Consider the following 22,210-nt stretch of genomic DNA (forward strand, 5'->3'; position numbering starts at 1 on the left):
TCTCTAGAGGATGTGTCTAGTTCATGTTGATTTAAGTATCAACATAAACACCAAAGTCTTCAAACTCAGTGTTTCCTATTTTGTTTGTATATATTTTTTTAGCTTTTTGTAATACTCTGCAGTTGTCTATATTATTTACATTTGCATATTTGCATATTTAAGAGAACATCTAACAGTACCCATAGCTCAATCTAAACCAAATATGAAACATACTATTTAATTGATGTAAACATGGACTTGGAAAAGTTGAAATAGCCTACAATAACTGGAATGTAAGCTAAATTATATTTTCACATGTGATGTGAGTTTTTATGGAGCAATATTGTTTCTCTTCTGGGTATTGTGGAAGATCCAACTGTTCATGTGGCCTAGGATGATTTGCACAGGAAAACTCCATTTCACACACTGAGTAAATAATATAAATAATAATGCTTATACTTATTTAGCACTTTTCTGGACCTTTCTTTACAGTGTTTTACAGGTAATGGGGACTCCCCTCCACCACCACCACCATGTAGCACCCACCAGTCTGCTCACCACACATCAGCGCTCAGTGTGAAGGAGAAGAAGTCAGTTCAGAGATGGCGATTATTAGGAGGCCATGGTAAAGGCCAGGAGGCAACTTGTCGAGGATGCCAGGGTTACACCCCTACTCTTTTCAAGAAACACCCTGGGATTTTTAATGACCACAGACAGTCAGGACCTCAGCTTTATGTCTCATCTGAAGGACGGCACCTTTTTAAGACTATGGTGTCCCCGTCTCTATACTGGGGCATTAGGACCCACACAGACCACAGGATGAGCGCCCCCTGCTGGCACCACTAACACCTCTTCCAGCAGCAACCTGGTCAACCTGGCCTGGAACTGGCCAGGCTCACACCTGCTGGGCTTCAGTGGGCTGCCAGCTGTGGCTTGCAGGGTTAGGCTGCTTACTATGCACCCTGCTGCCTGACTGTATAAACTGAAGGCTTTAAAGTGGGCTGCAGGGTGAACACGGGGAGAACATACAAACTCCATGCAGACCGTACCCCAGGAATTAAACCAAAGGACCCCAGTGTTGAGAGGCTGCAATGCTAAGCAGTGTGCCACTGTGTCTCTCAGAAGCTTCCACCTGCATGGTAATAAAAATAATCAATGAATACAATTTTGAATATGTCATAAATTTAATTAGAATAATAAATAATTATTTCAGATGTTAATGTATTATTCCAAAAACAAAAATCAAACTCTCAGAAGAAAGACTGATGCTATAAATACACACCCTTACTATTAATAAAAATCCATTTGTAAAACATCAAGTCTTTGTGTTTAGCAACACAAGCAACATTAGCAACAACGATGAGTCACCATACAGAGAGGAGGTGGAGCAACTAGTGGACTGGTGCACAAACAACAACAACCTCTCTTTTCATGTAAACAAAACAAGAGAGATAATCATTGACTTCAGGAGGGCCCACACTGATCACTCCCCACTGCACATCAAGAGCTCCCCTGTGGAGAGTTAGAAGCACCGAGTTTCTTGGTGTACACAGTACAGATGCCCTCACTCGGTCCCTCAGTACCACCTCCCTAGCCAAGAAAGCACAGCAGCGTCTCTATTTCCTGCGGTGACTGAGGAGGTCAAATCTTCCCCCCACTCTCTACAGAAGCACCATTGAGAGCACCTTGACCAGCAGTGTCACGATTTGGGAATCGCAACGCTTCAGACCGCAAGACCCTGCAGCGAATTGTGGAAACAGCTGGAAAGATCATCGGAGCCTCCCTCCCTTCTGTTTCTGTCACCTTTCACAAACGCTACTTACCCAGGGCCTCCAGTATAGGAGATGACCCCTCCCATAAGCTCTTTGCCCTCCTTACATCTGGGAAAAGATATCGCAGTGTACGGGCCAGCTCCACCAGACTCTGTTACAGCTTCTTCCTGCAGGCTGTCAGGCTCCTCAACACCCTGGAATCTACTTGCACCCACTCCAGTCCCAGAAACAGGGTTGAAATCCCCCCAGTGTGTTGTGTGTGTTGTATTATGTACTGCCTTGTAATTTGCACTATCTGCACTTTGCACTACTGTATGTGTATCCTGTCTACAGTGTCTATGTCAGTGTCCAGTCTGTCCTGCCTGTTTTTGCAACGTGGACGAGGAGGAACGATGCTTTATATCTGTATCTGGCTGGAATGACGAGTGTAACTTGAACTTGAACTTGTGGACGGCTCCAGCTAGTGGTAGACTCGCATTACTGCACCCTTCGGAGGGCCGGAGGCACTGCGTCCAATTATTCAGGTGGGGAGCTGCGTCAGCACGCGTAGGCTGCAAAGGAACAAGTGACAGGTTTATTCCCTGCTCAAAAGAGAAGAAAGAAAACACAACGTTTCGGCCGTGGAGCCTTCTTCAGGTGTAGCCGACACTGTAGCCAGAATACTCACCTATGTAGTCTAGGTATGTATACCTAGGAAGAAGAAGACCTCACACCTGAAGAAGGCTCCACGGCCGAAACGTTGTGTTTTCTTTCTTCTCTTTTCAGCAGGGAATAAACCTGTCACTTGTTCCTTTGCTTCCAATTTGTATCAAGCTGGCGTTCATATCCGGTTCTGACCATTGTGACTATGGCTCAGTCAGAAATTACATTAAATCTTGAATAAATTAGATGGTTGCACATTAAATGGGTAAATTAAGAGTGGTTGGTAATATATGTGGGTTGCACGTTAGTTTTTCGTTTTATGTTTCAGTAATTTCCTGGTATGTTTAAAATTTTATAACAAATTATATAATAATGATGATTTCATTCACACTCACCGGTTACAGTGCATGACATTTTAACCCTGACCGTAGGGTTAAACATATAAACATTCCTTTATAAACATACATAACATCAAACATAACTTTCTGATGATCTACCAAATATAAAAGTATTTTTGTAACATTTACAATATTAGCTTAAAACAGCAATAATGATTTGTAAAATGGCATTTCGTATGTCTAGTGCGACCTTTTCAAATGAAACTGTATTTCTGTGTTGAAATGATCGGTACTGCCTGAATACAATTCTAATGTGGTGCCAAGACGGAGCTTCAGTTAACATTATATTATAAATAACAGACCATCCAAAAATATGTAAAGATGAAGATGTCGCTCAACTTAAGATATTTATTCCCCCACAACATCGCGTACCTCGTTACATACATCGTAAACTATATTAAATAATCAATTTAACGTTGAATACCTACCTGAAATAAGATACCAAACGGGAAAATAACGTATCTCATGATTATAATATAATTCGGAACAAGGTAAGGTTTATTCTATGCTTAAAAGAGAAGAAAGGAAACACAACGTTTCGGCTGTGGAGCCTTCTTCGGGTGCGAGGGGTTCGCATGCTGCCGCAGCTACCTACTTAAACAATTTGATCATATAATTATGTATTTTGAACGACTGATGGATATTTAACATCAGCGATTTCTGTAATGCAGCTGTTTTCAGTGTGATTAGTGTTCGACGCGTGGGGGGACCGCGCGCGCGGCAGGGGAGGCGCGAGGGGCGGCTGGGAACGGACGGAGAATTTAAAATCCCGCTCGGAACGTGCGACGGGTCCCGAAGCTGTGGTTTCTCGATCAAATATGCAAGTACATTCAGGGAAATACACGACTTCTTCTGCTTCTTCTTCTTCTTCTTCTTCTTCTTCTTCTTCTTTAACCGACGGCAGTTGTGGCTGGCGAGGACTGAAAATGATGAAGAGTTTGAGAAACAGGGGGCGCCCAGCTCGTAACGGCCCAGCAAAACCCAGCCTGTCCACCCCCGGTTCCCCGAGCCCTGCCGGTTTAAAGGGACACTGCCGTGTAAAACGCGCTTGACCGGCATGGAAGAAGCCCTTTCACGGCCACACGGAGGACAGGACATGAGCAGCACACAAGGGGTGAGATGGCACAATCCCCAGAGGCAGGTGTCCTCTTTTTATCATTTCACGACGTCGAGCTCGGTGGCAGGAACGGGGGAGAAGTGTCGTTTCCCTTGCGCTACTCTCATTCATATGATGGGATATTAAGAGACGTTTTGTAACACAGAGGTTTTATTATTATTCCACCAAGGTTCTTCATGGATGTCCTTAAATTGGCCAATGGCATTTTTAGGGTTAGATGGTTTAACGGCCATTAGATGGTTTGTCTATTATATCGACTGCGTTGCATGGCATACCTTAAACGGCTTTGTGTGCTATAGATTCATATGTATATTCTTGGCATTTTTACAAGACAGTAGTTGACATAGAAAGTGCTCCAGCTTTAGTGCTTGTTTTCTACCAAAAACTGGTAGAGGGTAACCCGTACAAACACGTTGGACAGCAGGTCCCTCAAACCAAGTCTTGGCTGCGAGAGACGACGCGCAGACCGTTTTGAATGACGACACATCTTTCGGATGACGTCACCGCACCGTGACGGGGCAGCTGGTTGACTTTCCAAACATTGAGTGTTTTGATTTAATTACGGTCGCCAATCAGCGCTTAGCAATAGTTGTTTTAGAATCCGATGACGCAAATGTCTCGAAAAACACCGACAGTCAATAGAACACTTTCAGCAGAGAAACGCGTGCAAACATCATCATTTCTCAGCGGGGTGGCAGACATCTTGAAATGCTTTTTGCTTGAGTTCAGTCGACATTTTACCACGGAGCTGATCCGGTACCGCCTCTTTTTTGCCGCGAATCACACCCAAAAACTCCCGCTGCAGTATGCAGGCCTCGCGAGGTGAGAAAAAAGAGCACGGTGGAGTCGGACAAGTCAATAATACAAAATTGGGTATTTTTTATGTAGAATAGTAGGTCTATATAACTGCATGTGCATACGATTTTATTGTAGACATGTATAGACCTTATGTGTGTAGTGGCCAGGGAAAGTTCTAGCATTTTATAAAAGCACGTTCTATTATTTTAAGTGGTCTAGATCTGCGATTTCACAGTATTTTAATATGGAAGATTAGAGCAGACACATACTATGAGTTTGTTAGTTTCCTTAATTGGAATTGGAAAACTTTTGGCTTCAAAATAAATCAAAATCTTTGGTGAAAATAAAGTATTTCCAATACCCAAAGTCAATAATTAGGTTGTATTATTGCCATTTATTTAAGAAACTGTAAATAATCTTTTAAATATTAATAACATTTTAAGAATATGGCCTACCAAATCAAAATGTAGTTTTTAATAGGACAGATACTACACAAAAAGTGTACTGTGCTATTAAGATCATTATTGTGAATTGGGAGTTATAGAAGTTATTGTATTAATGTATTTTTCTATTTTTATCCTATAGATATATTTTACTGTAGTTTTTACATCTGTGAATTGAACCTTTCAGGTCAGAGAGTCGGACAGATTCCTCTGATCTCTGGAGAAGCACTTCGATATACAGGTACAGTAGCTATGATAAACTACATTGGTCTAGGAATATGTTCGAGCTTAAGTGCTTTTTGAATGTGAATTTACAGTAATTTTCATTTTCATAGTATTTAAATTAAATTATGTGAATGTTGTATTATTGTTGCTTTTCAATAATGACATAAATAAAAATCCAGTTCACTAGTTCACTGTAGTTAATGAGTGATCATGGAAAACAGAGAAGGAGATGCTGTTTTACTGTAGACTGACCCTCTTTTTTTACAGGCGTAAACAATAATAATAGGCGTGAAGTATTGGTATTGTCAAGGGCACAACTGTTATTTTTAAAACCCATTTCTAATTTAAAATTGTCATACTTTTTTTCAGGTGATGCACTGATGTACCACCTCCCTGCACCAAACTCCAGTCAATATGAAAGCCCAGCTGCAGGTAAGGTGAACAGGCAGTTATTTACAAAGCTACCAGGGACATACAACTGTAGGTTAAGTGTAACCTAGATAGCCTAGGTAATGCACTGTTTCCCAAATTATGTGAGTGTAATTCTATATAAAAGAAATAAACTTCTCAATCATATTTTCTCTCCTATTGATTATTCAGATGAATAATCTGAATCATGTTTAAAATTAATTTAATATTTAAATATATGTTTTTTGTTCAGAAGCCAAGGCACTATGTTAGTTTTCTATCACACTATACTACAATAGTATTACACCTCATAAAATGTATGTACATTAACACATCTCATAGAACTGAACAACTCTTTTTTGCCTTTAATTTAGTAAGAGAGCCATTGCAGAATGAAAAGATCCCTATAACAGTTTTGATTATTTAGATTTCTTATGAAAATATTTTAAATAATGAATAACTGTGTGTTGCTGGTCAAAGTGGATATCACAAAATCTATGTTTAACTGCATACTGAAGCATCCTTCAGAACCCAAATCAGCCCACAAATAAGTTACTGAAGAGCAGCAAATGTATTTTTACCATCTGAAAAGCTTTTATTATAGTACAGGAAGATATGGACTGTATATGTTTAGATATGCCATGTGTATGAGATGACAATTGTTAAGTTCTTGGACTTGGACTTAAAGTCAATGAACTTCTTTCTCACCCCTTAAAGAATATATATTTTGTAAGGAACTGTTTATCTACATTTAGTTAATTGATTTTTTAGATCTGGATATATATCAGCGCAGTGCAGCACAAAATGGAAACTTGGGTCTTCAATATTACAGCTTTACAGGTATGAAATGTTTAATTAAGGATTAAATGCCATTCCATGTTGATTGTTCACATTTGTTTGTTATTTTATGTGGTACCATGTTGTGTCCTTTTGTCGTTTGTCCTTTTGTCTGAAAATCCTATAAACAAATTTTACATATATGCCTTTACTGTATATCATAGTTGTTAGCATTGCAATGAAGATGAGCTTTAAATGTGCAAATTATTGTTTTGTGTTATGTGTACATATGACTTTACAATAGAATTTAAAAATGTTTGGTTTTAGTTGAAGTCACACTTGCATTTTCCTTGGAATTTGAGTAAAGGCTCATGATTTGGTTGTTTGTACTTCTCTTTCAGGCCAGGGTAGAAATGGCATTCCTGTATTTCACAATGCTAGCTCCTATCAGCAGCAAGTGACATGGAGAGGTAAGTCATGTTTCAGACAGAATGCTTTTCCATGTTTATCTTACACAGGCTTTATATATTTTCTTCCTAGAACAGTGTATTTGAAAGGTAGAACTGTGAGAAAGATAATATGTTTTCTGAGTTCAAGAATAATGTTTTCTTTTCAGAGAATAATAATTTAGCTTATGAAACCAATAACACAATTAACCTTTGTATGTTGGAACAAGAATACAGTGCATCTTGTTTCATTGGAACCAATTCACTGTTTTTATGTATAAAATCAAGACCTGACAATTTAAGTTTCTGTAATGTTTCACTCTAAAAGAAAAGTGCTGTAATTGTTCTTTAAACTCAATAGGCCATCTTGAGATAAATACGTCATAATACAGATAGTTCGTAATTTGAACTCTAATGAATGTTCATATTCTTTTTTAGAATATGGAGCACGTAACTATGGGTACTATCAAAATGTGCCATCATGGACCAGCTGGTGTCCTTCAACATACACATACTATAGCAATGAAAGTGCTTCTCAGCCCTATGGAAATCAGTTCCAGCCAGCTCTGAACTCTGTTCAATACCAAGGAAATGGAACCTGCTATTCTACAGGCAACAATTACCAGAGCTCTTATGCTTATAGCAGTGGATACCCTGTGCCTCTGATAAACTCTTATCATCTGGGACACCAGCTGTCTAGACCCAGCAACACTGTCTTAACTTATCAAAACCTAAATGATCATATCCAGCCCAGACTCCAAGAAAGAAAACCCTCACAGATAAGCCCCACGGTACCTATCTCAAATAAGAAAAAACCCTACATGGATCCTACATCAGTCGATAACTACAAACCTCAGGCCTTTGACATGATTGTCAATAGTTTAGAAAGGGAAATAGAAATTCTGTCCAAGAAGCCTCTTTTACCTGACAAAGTGAAGAGCATTGATACAGTATCTGCAGCAAAACCTCATTTTGTTGGTACTGAGAAGGAAATCTCAGTCACTCCCATACTTCAGGAAGAGAAACAGAACTTAACCCAGATCTTGGCTCACAGGTGTGACATTTCTGAACAGAGGGACAGCCAGGGAATCAGTCAAGGCCATGAAGAAAATTCCCAGGAGCAGATTAATTCCAGCATCATGACTTTGGATGATGGTTTGTGTTGTTCTCAGAGCCCTGAGATTAGTTGTAAGGAAGAAATAGAAGGACTCCAACGGGATGCTGACTTGGGATGTGGGGACATCAACGCTGCAGCCAAGAAGACTGTAAATAATATCACATCACTTGGTCTTCCAGAAGATCTCCTCTCTGCAAATTATGACTGCTCCATTGTATCAGCTATGATCTCTACAATGAATTATTTTTATAACATTAATGCTTCTGATGTCCCCAGTGACACAGATGATAGCCTAAAACAATACTTTACACATCAGAGGAAGAGAAGGAGGGATGATTATGAAGAGAGACTACGATCAAACACCTCAAACCTTTCTAAAAACTCTAGAAATGATATGCAGACAACTCTGATTAACACAATAAAGACAGAAACACAAAGGCATCCTCATGGAATAACAGAAAAACATGGACCTCCAAAAATCCAAAACATATACCGCAAGACATTAAAGAGAAAAGGGGCATTTTCAGAAACTGGATTTTTGGCAAAAAGAGCTAAGTTTGGAGATCATGCAGCTCTCCGGGCTTTCAAAAAATTGTGCTGGCGTCAAATGTAACTCAAGAACATTATGAAAGTGAAGATTTATTATATATTTTATGGGTATTTCTTAATAAGTAATTTAAATTTTAATTCAGTTGATATACATAAATATTTAGAACTACCAATATAAAGATTTGTTCTTAATGTACACGAAAATGGGTTTAGACACTTTGTATGACATTTTAATAAACCATTGAATTTCAATAAGTGCTGCTTTTTAAGATTTTGGTATGTTATGTTTTGTAATTTTAATCTATTGAGAAACATGAGATGGTAACGCAGGATAATCTATCAATAAAATATCATATGTCTTGTAAATCTGTTAAACCTAATTCATGTTTCTGAAGTAACGCAAGTGTTTAGAAAATAATTTCTGAGTATCATTTAACCTGAAAGTATTTTATGAGAGTCAACATCTTATGGATGAAGGAACTTTGTATAACATTGCTTTTATCTTACATTTTGAAAGAAAGCTCACAATGTCATCTATCAGTGATTCCTTTGAGAGAAACTACTGTAGAAAGGTAATAAGATGGCTATTTCCAAAACGTATATGTTCTGTATGTAAAAATTGGGCAACTACAACTAAGTATATTCAATATATTACAGAAATGAATAATAAAATCATAAAAACATTATTTTTAGTATACCACCAATACAAGTGTATCTAAACACAACACATGTACTAGGTGTGGATAAAACACAATACTGTACCTTCTACTTTACCTAGAGACGTTGCCAAGCATATACATGATTTTTTTCTTTGTTATTACAGTTAGTTAAGAGAAGGATTTTCAAAGCATTTTGCTCCAGTATGAAGATGCCATTCTATTTGTTGTTATATGTGTGGAAAACAAAAATTGAAAGGTTTTACCTAAATATAAAGATATAAACAGTCCTAAACTTTGATAAGTCTGCTCCTGATAATAAAAAAATAATTTCCTTCTAGTATTCGGGCAGTCTGTATTAGCATTTGCTTCAGCTAAGATGTGAATTCCGTTAGATTACATGAGTTGACTTCAGCTGTGTAAAACATTTCATTCTTCTTGAAGACTGTAGTAAATTTGCATGTGAAAGAGCTTTGGGCTCATTAAGATGCTTTGCATGTTTTCAAATCAAAAAGAAAAACATGAAAAAAATAACAGCAAACTTGTATGAATGCACAACTTAAAACACAATTTGCCTCATAAGTAGTGGTCAAAAAGGTGTCCTTTGCAAACGTTGTTAACTGGCTACTACAGTACAGTGTGCAGGAAGAAAGAAAAAACTGAATGGAATTGCACAGCCTGACCTCTCCTATTATTCCTCGTTCCCATGAGAATTACAACTGTTCCTACTGGAGCCTCAAGCAGAATCACAGGGCTTTTCATTTCAGGACTTAATTATGCACAATCGTTCGTAAGGTGTTAACAGTACTGAGTTTAGCAGCCAGCATGTCCTGTGGCAGCGAGACCATCCAGACACCAGATTGCAATGAAAACCTTCATGGATCAACAGAAAAGATAGGAAACAGGTAGGAAAACGATATTGAGTGCATGTTCTTAAGTTGTAAAAAAGCTCTTGTTTTTTTAAAAAATTGGTTATGGTACCTTTTAATAAGTTTTAAAGCTTGGATCAGTTTGAGTAGTGTGACACCCTTTACCACAAAGTTTGAATTTCCCAGTGGGAGATGTGAGCTCATGTATACAAGACATATTCAGAGAGGTTAGTTATTTATGTTTTAGTTATCAATCAACTGAGCAGAATTTTTTTGTGTATTAGCCTTGGAAGCCTGCTAGGACCTGTTTTCTTAACAAATTGGATCTGTACTGGGTTGAGTGTGGAGTTCTTCAGGATTGCGAGAGGCAGCTGTTTTGTGTGTTTTAGTCCTATACTTTTGTATGAAGGATTAGGCCACATGGGAAAAGAAAAGGACCTGGCACTGCATATACTCATGCCCTATGCCTGTGTTCAAAAATAAAAAATAACTTATTCGGTTTACCTTTCAAAGTATTGCAAAGGTTACAGAATCACAAGCCACAAGAGAACAAATTTTCCAACTCTTTTATTAACAAAAAAAAAGGAGACTTACAACTTTGCCTCCATAGTCTATGAAGTGAAGAATATAAAAAACAAATTCTTAACAGGTGCACAGTAAACCTTGATACTCAGTAGTTCATATGTACACCTTATATTATAAGCCTTTTAAATGTTGAATTGTCTTGTATTTAATTTCATTGGGAAAATAAAAGCCCAAGCACGGTAATTTTCAATTGTTTCACAACCCTTTTAAACAACACGAAGAAAGACATATCGAAACCTTTAATATGTTCTCTCTGCTCAGATTGGACAACTTGGTCTTTTAGACCCCTAAACTCTTTGTGTCCTCAACGGTTTTTCTGATCTTATAAATTTGTACTGCTTCTCATTCTTCTGCTGGATATGCCACACTGAAACCCCGGGAACTTTAACACCACCTTAAACTTTCCAATGCAAGCCTGGGTGTGAAAAATTTCTGCAGTCTACCTGTGTTATCTGGTCATATTTGGAAATGTCATTTTCTTATATATGTACATATAATAGGTCACATTACCAAATACTGTAGTATTTGCTCATCGCATACAGCTGCTCATTTGAGTTTTTGAGTGTGGGTGGATTTTAATGGTAGTTTCTGCAGTGCTTTTAAAAATCATAGAAAGCAAATGGGCTTACTACATCTGTAAATGCAACATAACTTGCTTTTGTCATTTTCTCACCTTCAGAGGCCCATTATATCAGACAGAAACATTCAGTATCTTCAGAGGCTGTTCTTTTTCATTTAATTTGCAAAGGAATAGCTGTTTAGACACTGGATTTGGGGCCAGTCTTTCTAGCAAAAGAAGCTGCCACTTCATCTGTTATTGGTGCCCATTGCTGACAGCCTCTGAATGAAAATCAGAAACGGAAGCTGCTCTCTGAGCCACTGCCAAGCAGACCTCTCGTCTTCATTAATCACTGAATCGGGTCGGTTCGGGGGATTTTTTTGTCTGAGTTTATTTGCGGAAAATATTAAATAAAAAAGACGTTGGTTTCTGCACATTTCTCTGCAGAACCAAAAGCACAATTTGAAAGCATAATTGAAAAAAGGCTGGAAGTTTAAAGGATTCCAGCGCCACTGGGAACACACAGTTCTTTTTCGTTTACTGAGCTCTCTGTAACAAAGCCATGGGGCTTTAGTACTGAGTGACTAAAGCCTGACATTGTTTAGAGGGAACAATGCCCCCGAACTGGGCCACGTGATGCCCTGAAAGTTGAGGCTTGAGCAGCAGCCTGAATTTGAGGTTAAGCAGGTTTTCTTCAGCCCGTCCACTCCTTCTCTAGCCCTGCCTGCTGTACTCTCTGTGTTTCAGTCTGTTGCTGGCCATCGAGGGCTTCATGATAAATCCTGATGCACAGCAGCCGACAGACTGCGAGCGGGAGAGGGACAAACTGGAGATGGAGGACGAGTCATGTGAGTAGGCTTCAGCAGCACGGAGCGCACAGTGGGGCAATGGGCATGAATAGCCACTGGCAGCTTTGTTCTATAGATCCCCTATCACCTCTCTGCATTAGGCTTGGGAGGGCTTTAACACTATTTGTAAATAATGCTATGCCATCAGAGTAGCATGACATGGCCAATTATCAATAATGTATATTTAAACATCTTGTTTTATCAAGGATTTTTCATTTTCCTTTTTCATCAGTAAGTGGTTAATTCTGTACTGACTAATTTTTAAACTACACTATAGGAGTTTACATTGTAGATGTTTCTTTGTGGTTGCTGCTTTTGTTCCTTTTCCTGTCTTGCTCTTTTGATGAACTTCATGAAATTCCAGCAATTATAGGGATGTGTTGCCCAAAGGGGATTTCAGATAGATATGAACTTCCTATGACCCCACTATACAGTTGTCTTCCCATAGGAAGACAAAGGATTTTAAAGCTTTAGCTTTACTTTTCATATCTTTAGCAAGACAAAAACACTCACTTTATTTGAAATCCACCTGTTATCAGAAAGCTGCTTATCCCGATGAAGCAATCGTGAGCCTAGGACAACAACAGTTCTACAGTTCGACAGATCAACAAGAAATAGGTCATTTTAGCTAGCCAATAAGTGTAGCCCATTGTCAGGGACGTCCGAAGGGACTAACCGTGGAGAGGCAGGAGAGCGGAAAAAGACCCATATGCTTAGCGGCGAGACGGGAAAAAGGCCCGGGCTCGTTAGTGCAAAGAGTTCAGGAATGCCGATAGAAACCTATGCCCTCAGGGAGCGGACGTGGGGCGCCCTGGTGCTAGGCGGGTCTCAGGACATCCGAACGTCAATGCTGAGCGTGGACAGAGTGCAAGACCCGGAAATATATAGCCCAAGGGAAAGAGAGGGATCGGAAGAACAGCAGGCAGGAAACTAGGGACCGGACAGAGAAGGCGCGCCCTCTGTCTGCAGAGGGCTTGACACCCATATAGTCAACATCTGCAAAGTGGGAGGAAATCAGAGCACATGGGGAAACCCATATCAACACAGGGAGATCAAGCGAACACCTCATAAAGTTAACCCAGGCCAGAAACATGAGCCATGAGGTAACAGTACAAACCACCATGCCACCATCCTTCTTCAATTTGATGTTATCTTTTTGTCATTTTAAAGTTTTTCCCATTTTGCTGCTGAAATCTGAACAAGCAATTCAAACTTCTGTTATCTGTAAATCGATTTTTAGTAGACAAATACCCTTTGAATCCTTTTACATTGATGTGCTGCTTTAATCAATAGGGACTGTAGTGTCATGATTAGCAAACTTGCCCCGACTGCTTCGGGAGTCCCGGGTTCAACTCTGGCCTCCAGCGCCTGTGTGTGTAATGGCTGCCTGTTTAGTTTTTTTGACTCATTCCACTCACCTTTCCCAGATTTATGACAAAGGCCGGTCTGGGAATCCCCATCTCGTTACCTCTTTGTGAAAAGAAAATTACCATCCGTTGCCATGGAGCGTGTTTCCTTTCTCTTGAAGGCAAGGAGAAGAAGAGAGCTGAAGAGGTCCTCGCCACTGTGTCTCTGGCCCCCGCAGAAGCACTGTGGACCACAGAGGCAGGAGGAGCTGTGAAGCTCAGAATAGATGACTCCTGCCCACAGAGGCCCATCACGGTCCACCAGATGTTCATGTCTTCGGTACAGAAGTATGGGAGCCTTTATGCTCTGGCCACAAAGACGAAGGATAAATGGGAAAAGATTACCTTCTCGGAGTACTACAAGCTCTGTCGGGCAGCAGCAAGGAGCTTCTTAAAGGTAAAATCCAGGTGGATGCTGCACATTGGTGGTGGTGGAGGGGAGTCCCCATTACCTGTAAAGCGCTTTGAGTGGAGTGTCCAGAAAAGCACTATATAAGTGTAAGAAATTATTATTATTATTATTATTATTATTATTATTATTATTATTATTATTATTATTATTATTAAAATAAGCAGTTGTTGTGCTTCAAATCGCTGCCCTTTGAAAGCATTAGAAGACACACGGGACACAAAATATCACACATTGCCTCAAGACTGACATTACGCTTAATATTGAGATGTAAACGAGGAATCAATATTTCAGAATGGTTCCTTCTGAATCTCTGTTGTGTGTTGTCATGGGAAGGGAAATGTGAACAACAGAAAAAGTGTTGAAACCACACAGGGTGATTGTCTTGTTTTCCCTTGACTTGTACAGCTTGGGTTGCAGCGATTCCACAGTGTGGCGATCTTGGGTTTTAACTCTGCTGAGTGGTTCATTTCTGCTGTTGGTGCCATATTTGCCGGGTGAGTCCCTCTTGCTAAGCTGTAAGCTGATCATCTCCGATCTGCAGGATTTATTCCAATGGACGACTTCTACACTGAGAGTCTTTTGAGGGAAGATAAATGCAAAAAGTTAATTACATTTTCTAATGTAATGCATTTGCATTTCACAAACATCTTATTTATTCAGTGTTTGATTTATGTCAGCTTCTAGACAATGATAAAAATAAAACAAACATCACAGAGGTTGACAATAGAACACTTTAACTCAAGGGGATATTCCATAGTAGCGTTAGATATTATTTTGCATAGCTACCTTTTCTTCTTTATGTAAAATATACTACCAAGTATTTTTTATCAGGAAGTACTGTGAACTCATATGATGCTTTTGTTCAAACTTGTATCAGAGGCACAGCAACTGGAATCTACTCCACCAATTCTCCAGAGGCTTGTCACTATGTGGCCAGTGACTGCAAAGCCAATGTCATTGTGGTAGAAAACCCAAAACAGCTGGAAAAAATCTTACAGGTAAGGAGGAATATTAAAAAAAAACAGATTAATACAATAAGATACTGTAGACTTTCCTCTGATACTCACAAAGAAGAGAAGTTATCAAGACTTGCATCACATTAACCAGATGGTCAAGGGGTGATTACATTCAGTGGTATCTGTGTAACATTAGTTCTGCTTTCTGCATGCACATGTCTGTATTCTCTCTATGTGACATTTATCCTCAATGAAAATAAGACTCCTCTTTATATCCGTAATTCATAGGAATAACAACACCCAATAATTAAGCATACTAAAAGATTTAGGGATTGTGTTTGTCAATAAAATCTGGGTTAACCCTCCTGGCCAGAGGACGAGGAGTCTGGGACCCCCATACAGATTGAGAGACCAAGGGGCAGCTGCAGAGGGGGAGATGGGGATGGCCTGCTTATCTTGAGATACCTCTGTTCTGGATGTTGATGATGTTGCCATTCCCTTCAAGTGTCCCCAGCTCTCTGTAGTGTATACAGCTTTGCAGTGTTGGGTTGTGTCACTGTCCTTTCAGATCTGGGGCCGCCTGCCTCATCTGAAAGCTGTTGTACAGTATGTTGGGCCACTACAGAGGAAACTGCCCAACCTGTATTCGGTGAGTTAGCCATCCATTCCTTAGCTGTAGCAGTCAATTGAGAATAATTCAAGTAGGTCAAAATGTAGATGGCAATTTATTTGACTGGATTTTCCATTTCAATTGTAAGTGAATGTACTGTACCTGTCACTGTTCTTTTGTCATTCTTCCTTAAAGGAAAGCAATGGATTTCCTGTGATAAAGTAGTGTTTAAACCGAGATCTGTATTGTGCATGCATTTAAAAAAAGAAACTTTGCTATCTAACAGTGGGATGAATTTATGGAACTGGGATCAGAAATCTCTGAGGAGCACCTGGATGACATAATCAGCAACCAGAGACCGAACCAGTGTTGTGTTCTGATTTACACATCTGGAACCACAGGCAAGCCCAAAGGAGTAATGCTCAGTCACGACAATGTAAGCTAAAAGATTCAACTGTCTTGTGCTCTTAAACTGATTGAAGTTCTGCATTTATTAGGTTTGTGCTGGAAATGTTTGCTTTGAACAAAGCTAAAGTACAGGTGTGGCAGTTCTCCATACTAACAGCATTATAACATCAGCTTGTTTTGCATAATATTTTGTTTCCATTCACAATTTTTCAGAACTGTTGGTACTGTGACAGTCTGTATTCTTGAGTTAATACTTATTGTTTAAAAATTAAATATTATTAGGAGCTTTTGGAGTTCAAAATAAAAGGAAAATGTGACTGTTTTAGCACAAAAACATTACTGGCCTGGCTGATGTGTGGCTATAAGTCACACCACTCCCTATATCTCTCAACAGTGAGTGATATAAAAATTCAAATGTTTTCTAGCAATGTACCATACTATTCCACAGACAGTACTCTAAATACAGTAGCAATATACCATACTATTCTATACCTGAGACTATACTATGCACATTGTAGGGTGCATACATGAAAGCAATTTAGAGACGCCAATTAACCTAGCCAGTGTGTCTTTGCAAGGTAAGAGGAAATCGTAACATCTGGCAAAAACCCAAAAGAACATGGGGAAAACATGTAAACCTCATACGGAGGGAACCACAGTCACGAATTTCAACCTAGTGCTCAAAATCTGTGACAGCAGTACTAGCCATCACAAAACTAAATGAATAATAATAACAACAACACAGATTTAGCAAGTATGATATGCAGGCTATTGATTGCACTAAATAACAGTAGTTACAGTGCAGGAATGGCAACACCCCTATGACGGCTGAATGTCCAGATGCATTGTAAAATGTCAACTGTGCTACAAAAGTAGAGCATTTAGAATACTGAGACAAAGATGTGTCAATTGCGATAAAATCATTTTTTAGAATTTCCCACGAAGGACTGAAACATTGTTTGGTTCTTAGCCCATGAATTGCTGTTATTCAATGGAAAGACCACAGGTATTTCCAGATCTCAGTAATAGAGCTGCCTGCTGCCTGCCTGGTTTTGGACAGATAACATGGACGGCGCAGCATGCCAGCAGAGTGGGGGACATGCAGCCTGCTGAAAAGAAGCAGGAAATCCTCGTGAGCTACCTCCCTCTGAGCCACATCGCCGCTCAGATATACGACCTTTGGACAGGGATCCAGGCGGGAGAGCTCGTTTACTTTGCCCAGCCAGACGCTTTAAAGGTACAGAAAGAGTCATTAGAAACAGTAACCACCTGTGTGACTTCTGGGATTTTCTGTCCAAAAAAATTTCTGTTAATTTGTGACCCACGTTAAGTTGCAAAATACAGATTTAAAGTTATCAAAATGTTAAAGTTATAAATATACCATCCTTAGGGTGACCTTTATTTTTGCAAACCAAAAACCCCACGCTTTCACCTCCTCCTGTGAAGTTTCAAGGAAATCGAGATTACATGTGTTTCACAATGTCCAGTAGTAAATTCTGTTATAAAACAATTAGAAATACATTATGATCAGGGAAGATAACTCATGGTTTTGGTTTCCAATTAGGAAAATTCAATTCAATTCAATTTAACTAATACTAAACAACTTTTGTTAACATTTAAATAAATATTTAAATAATTCAGGTAGCCTGTAGCTGCACACACATACATGTACAAGAACTGTACCTTTGGCTTGTACAACAAGCTGTTTTGCAGCCAGGATGAGAAACATTTGTTAATAGATTTGATAATACCTGTTAATAATACTGTCACACAAAACAGATGCGTTGGGCATACCACAACTTCAGAAATTATTACAAGATAGAATGGAAAGACACACACTAAGCAAAACTGGGCTGTGTCTGAATAGAATCCAATTTTAATTAATCCATTTTATAAAAATGAACAAGTGACTGATCACAACTTCAGCTTTACTATATTTATAGGAACCACCCTAATGTTCTTCTTCTTTATGTTTTATGTCTTATTGATGTGTAGCTATTCAGTCTCATAAAGGAAGCTTGTTTAAAAAAAAAACTAGAGCAAGAGTGTAGTGTTTCATATCCTTTCTTTGTAGGTATTCAAACACCAAAGACGACAAATGTTGTTCCTCCGGACCAAGTGAACATGTTAGTTTAGAAGGCCATACAAGACAACTGTGATTAGCAACCCTCTTGCTTTTATTTTTCAAATACTGCGGAGGAAATCCAGCTGCGCCAAGAGCTTTGTATGTCCCATAAATAACATACTGTAAGTTTGAAAAGCTGCACTGTTCTGCAGGGAAGTTTAATCAGCACATTGAAAGAGGCTTGCCCTACATCTCACATGGGCGTCCCGCGAGTGTGGGAGAAGTTGATGGAAAAGATCAAAGAGGGGGTCGCTCAGTCCGGGTTTCTGAAAAAGAAAATGTTAACGTGGGCGATGTCTGTGACGCTGGAGGCCAACCTGAACTGGGCCAATAAGTAAGTGTTCCAGAGTACATTTAAAGGGCCACCAATTTTATGGATCTGCATGAAAGGTACTGTATTTCACCACTCTGCTGTATTTGTTTTGTTTTTATTTCTAGGAATGAAGCCAAACCATTTCTGTTCACTCTCGCAGACAGCTTGATATTAGAAAAGGTTCGCGCAGAACTTGGGTTCTCACACTGTCTGAAGTTCTTTTCTGGGGCAGCTCCCATCACAGGTGAAACCCTGGAATTCTTCCTGGGGCTAAACATTTTCCTGTATGAGGCCTACGGGATGAGTGAAACCACAGGCCCTCACTTCATGTCTGGCCCCAAGGTGTACAGGCTGCAGAGGTACGGGGTCACACAGTTTACAAAATAAATCGTATGCACATCATCACTGCTGAGGCGCACTGTGTATTAACAGTTTCTAAATACACTTACTATATTGATTATAGAACAACATATTAGATAACATGATAGGCTGAATTTTAAGTCATGATATTGCCTTTTTTCTCTTTGGAGCAATATACATATATAAATATGCAGTAGGAACTAATAAAGGTTTATTCCAGGCTGAAAAGAGAAGAGAAACAACGTTTCGGCTATGGAGCCTTCTTCGGGTGTGAAACGTTGTGTTCTTTTTTTTCTCTTTTCAGCATGGAATAAACTTGTTCCTTTGCAGCATACCCATGCTGACACAGCTGCCTACTCGAACTATATATAAACATATTTGTCTTACCGACAGAGAATATATTGCCTTATCCCAAGAGTTTCTCTTCTTTGGCACTCTTCCCTTTGTTTTATACTGACTCTCCCCAAGATTTCTGTAAACGCAAATGAGCCGTATTGACCTTCGTCCTGTACAGCTGTGGGAAGGTGGTCCCAGGCTGCAAATTCAAGCTGAGAAACAAGGAAGAAGAGGGGAACGGGGAAGTCTGCTTTTGGGGACGAAACGTTTTTATGGGCTACCTGCACATGGAGGACAAAACAAAGGAGGCCCTGGATGAGGATGGCTGGTTGTGTTCAGGGGATATAGGAAAGGTAGACAAAGACGGATTCCTTTACATCACAGGAAGAATAAAAGGTACATTTACCAAACAAAGCACAGGGCCATGTAACTGATTTTACAGTCTTTTGAAGAGATTGCCTTTTTTCCAGTTCATAATTTTTTCTATTACTTTAACCACAGATGTTTTTTTTTGCTTTGAGCACTAGATTTGCATATCATTGCCCTGAATGATTACTTATGATCAGATGCTAAAGAATGGCTTTTTCCACTTGTCGTCTGTGTTCAGAGTTATTAATCACTGCTGGTGGAGAAAATATCCCTCCGGTTCCAATAGAAGACGCTGTGAAAAAAGAACTTCCCATCATCAGCAATGCCATGCTGATTGGGGACAAAAGGAAGTTCCTGTCGATGCTTCTGACTTTAAAGGTAGCCTTTTTCACGTGATATAACTTTTGACATAACTGTGGAAAATCTGGGGTTTCAAAGCATTTTTTGTATTACAACATGACATTTGGGCACTTAAAGAGAAAACGCTTGATACTGATACCCTTGGTTTGTGTTGTCGTATCTGTTTCCAGTGTGTCTGTAATCCTGAGACAACAGAACCTACAGATGAATTAAGCCTGGAGGCTGTTGAGTTTTGCCAGCAGGTTGGCAGCCAAGCAACTAAGGTGTCTGATATTATCGGAGGGAGAGATAAGGCAGTGTACCAAGCCATTCAAGAAGGAATAGAAAGGGTCAACAAGAGGGCTACATCCAATGCCCAGCGCATTCAGAAATGGACAATCCTCGAAAAGGACTTCTCTATTCCTGGAGGAGAATTGGGTAAGGACATAGGGATCATATGTGCAAACCGATTGCTTTTGAAAAATGCAGATTCATTCACAAAAGTTTATTATGCAATAAGGTTCTGCTTGTCCAGAAACATGTTTTGGGGATCAGGTAGACCTTACTGCAGAATTGTCTTGTGTGAATCATTTCACAGATTGACTCTGGGGAAGAGAACAAGCCCTAGTTTCCAGTACTCAACAGCTGGGTATACACAGGGCCCACACACACCTATCTAACGGGGTCCAGCCTGGGAAAAAGAACCGCTTGACACAGCGCGATCCAGACTGGACTTGCCCTATTTAACAGGGTCCAGTCTGGAAGAGCAGGGAGTTTAAACCCAAACCAAAAAGAGAAACTCAGCCTGTCCCAGTGGAAGAGACGCAGCAGGACAGGATAGGAAGAGGTCAGCCTGTCCCAGTGGAGATGCACGGCAGGACAGGCAAAAAAAAAGGAAATAAAACAAAAGGAAAAACAATGGCCGTACACTCGGTCACAATCACTCCCCAGGGCTGTCGGTGGAGTGCTCCTCCCCTTGCGGGGGTCTGCTCATCCCTGCAGGAGGCGCTCAGTGCGTCTTAAAAGGCTCCCACAGCTGTGGCTCGTCATTAAACAGCCAAAATAGCCAGGGCTCTGCCTCCACACTGAACAGAGCCCGCGTAACGCCACATATGTGATAACAGCAACATGCAAGATGTCTAAGAGCTAAAATCAGTCACACAGTTCAAATGAAACTTATTAAGTCAATTAAGAGATCAATTGTGTAACTGAAAGCTTGGCTGGAACAAAAACCAGCATGTGTGTGGGTCTCTAGGACTAGAATTGGAAAGTCCTGCTATAGACCATTACATTTGTATACTAAATTGTTAATTAATTCTTTGCTCAGTATGGAATAGTTCCATATCTTAGAAGTTGGTGATTTAATGTTGAGCTACAAAACCTGTAGGACTAGGATCAGAGCTAGGAATCCAAGAGGCGTAATAGCAAAATTCCGTTTTGCAATGGAATCTTTCTCTTCCACATGAGGCACGTTTGTTTTTGGAGGGTGTATTTTGAAATAAAAAACAGGCGTCTTTTCTAACTCTCACACTATGCCTTTATTTTTAGGTCCTACTATGAAGCTTCGCAGACCATGCGTTCTGGAGATGTACAGAAATGAAATTGGCATCTTATACAAAGAATGATTATACAAAACACAACAGCACTGTTTATAGGGCTGTTAGACACAACTAAATTGGTTACAAAATATTTGTTCTGTAACATATACAGTAGTTATAAAATATTAATGTTTTGGTCATAATCTATTATAATCTGCTTCCTCAGCATATTCTTGCTTACTTTACATTTCAAACTTGTTTCCTATTATTTCATTTCACATTTCAAACTTAAATGTCAGCATATTAAGATCAATAGATTTCTGTTTCTAGTAATTCTCGAGATCCTTTAACTGTTGTTTATTTCAAGATGAACTGGCATTGTGTGGCTAAGTTTAATTAAATCAATATGTTTTTGCAAGGTCTCTACATTAGTGCATTAAAATGTTATGTAGCGTCATGTTATGTATGTTTACACTCTTTCAATGGTCTGTACAACTCACACTTAATCAAGATTAAGTCAATGGGCGCCAGTTATTTGCATTTGCTAAATTTATACCATAGCTGTTTTTGTCTATTCAATTATTTTATAAAGGCCATTTTTCTTCAACATATCACAAAGGGTGCAAACAGGGACAAAATAATATGCATCTCTCCTTAGGGTTAGCAAACAAACCTACGAAATAGTTTGATCCAAAATTCATTCCTCAGGCCTCAACTTACATTGTGTTTCATGGACCCAATACATTCATTCAACACTAAACATTTTACACTTACTGTAAAAACCAAAAGACTAAGAATGGATACCAGTAAACATCAGAGATATCACTCAAACCGTCTTTATAATTTGAAG

At 39.4% G+C, this 22,210-nt stretch overlaps 1 protein-coding gene across 2 annotated transcripts; it reads left to right on the forward strand.

The window, feature by feature from the left end:
* The first annotated feature begins 4,488 nt into the window (after positions 1–4,488).
* On the forward strand, positions 4,489–21,817 carry acsbg1 (acyl-CoA synthetase bubblegum family member 1). Of its 2 annotated transcripts, XM_069190724.1 has the most exons (18): positions 4,489–4,730; positions 5,337–5,390; positions 5,744–5,806; positions 6,554–6,622; positions 6,961–7,029; positions 7,444–8,327; positions 13,764–13,991; positions 14,412–14,500; positions 14,884–15,004; positions 15,531–15,611; positions 15,859–16,008; positions 17,041–17,217; positions 18,258–18,439; positions 18,544–18,777; positions 19,293–19,510; positions 19,722–19,861; positions 20,014–20,260; positions 21,371–21,817. In XM_069190724.1, exons 1-18 carry the CDS (start codon positions 4,715–4,717, stop codon positions 21,445–21,447), a joined length of 3,099 nt encoding a protein of 1,032 aa, XP_069046825.1. In that variant the 5' UTR covers positions 4,489–4,714; the 3' UTR covers positions 21,448–21,817. The 2 variants fall into 2 exon arrangements, with proteins under 2 accessions (XP_069046825.1, XP_069046824.1); XM_069190723.1 differs by lacking the exons at positions 4,489–4,730; positions 5,337–5,390; positions 5,744–5,806; ... (1 more) ...; positions 6,961–7,029; positions 7,444–8,327 and adding exons at positions 9,930–10,232; positions 12,088–12,188 and having other exon boundaries at positions 13,717–13,991.
* The last annotated feature ends 393 nt before the right edge of the window (positions 21,818–22,210 follow it).

The sequence above is a fragment of the Lepisosteus oculatus genome, chromosome 5 (assembly GCF_040954835.1).
Source record: "Lepisosteus oculatus isolate fLepOcu1 chromosome 5, fLepOcu1.hap2, whole genome shotgun sequence".
NCBI classification, from domain to species: domain Eukaryota; kingdom Metazoa; phylum Chordata; class Actinopteri; order Semionotiformes; family Lepisosteidae; genus Lepisosteus; species Lepisosteus oculatus.

Coding starts and splice junctions, on each gene's coding strand:
- acsbg1 (XM_069190724.1), top strand. Junction 14,501..14,883: donor GTTGGTGCCATATTTGCCGG/GTGAGTCCCTCT, acceptor AACTTGTATCAG/AGGCACAGCAACTGGAATCT. Junction 19,511..19,721: donor CATCACAGGAAGAATAAAAG/GTACATTTACCA, acceptor GTCTGTGTTCAG/AGTTATTAATCACTGCTGGT.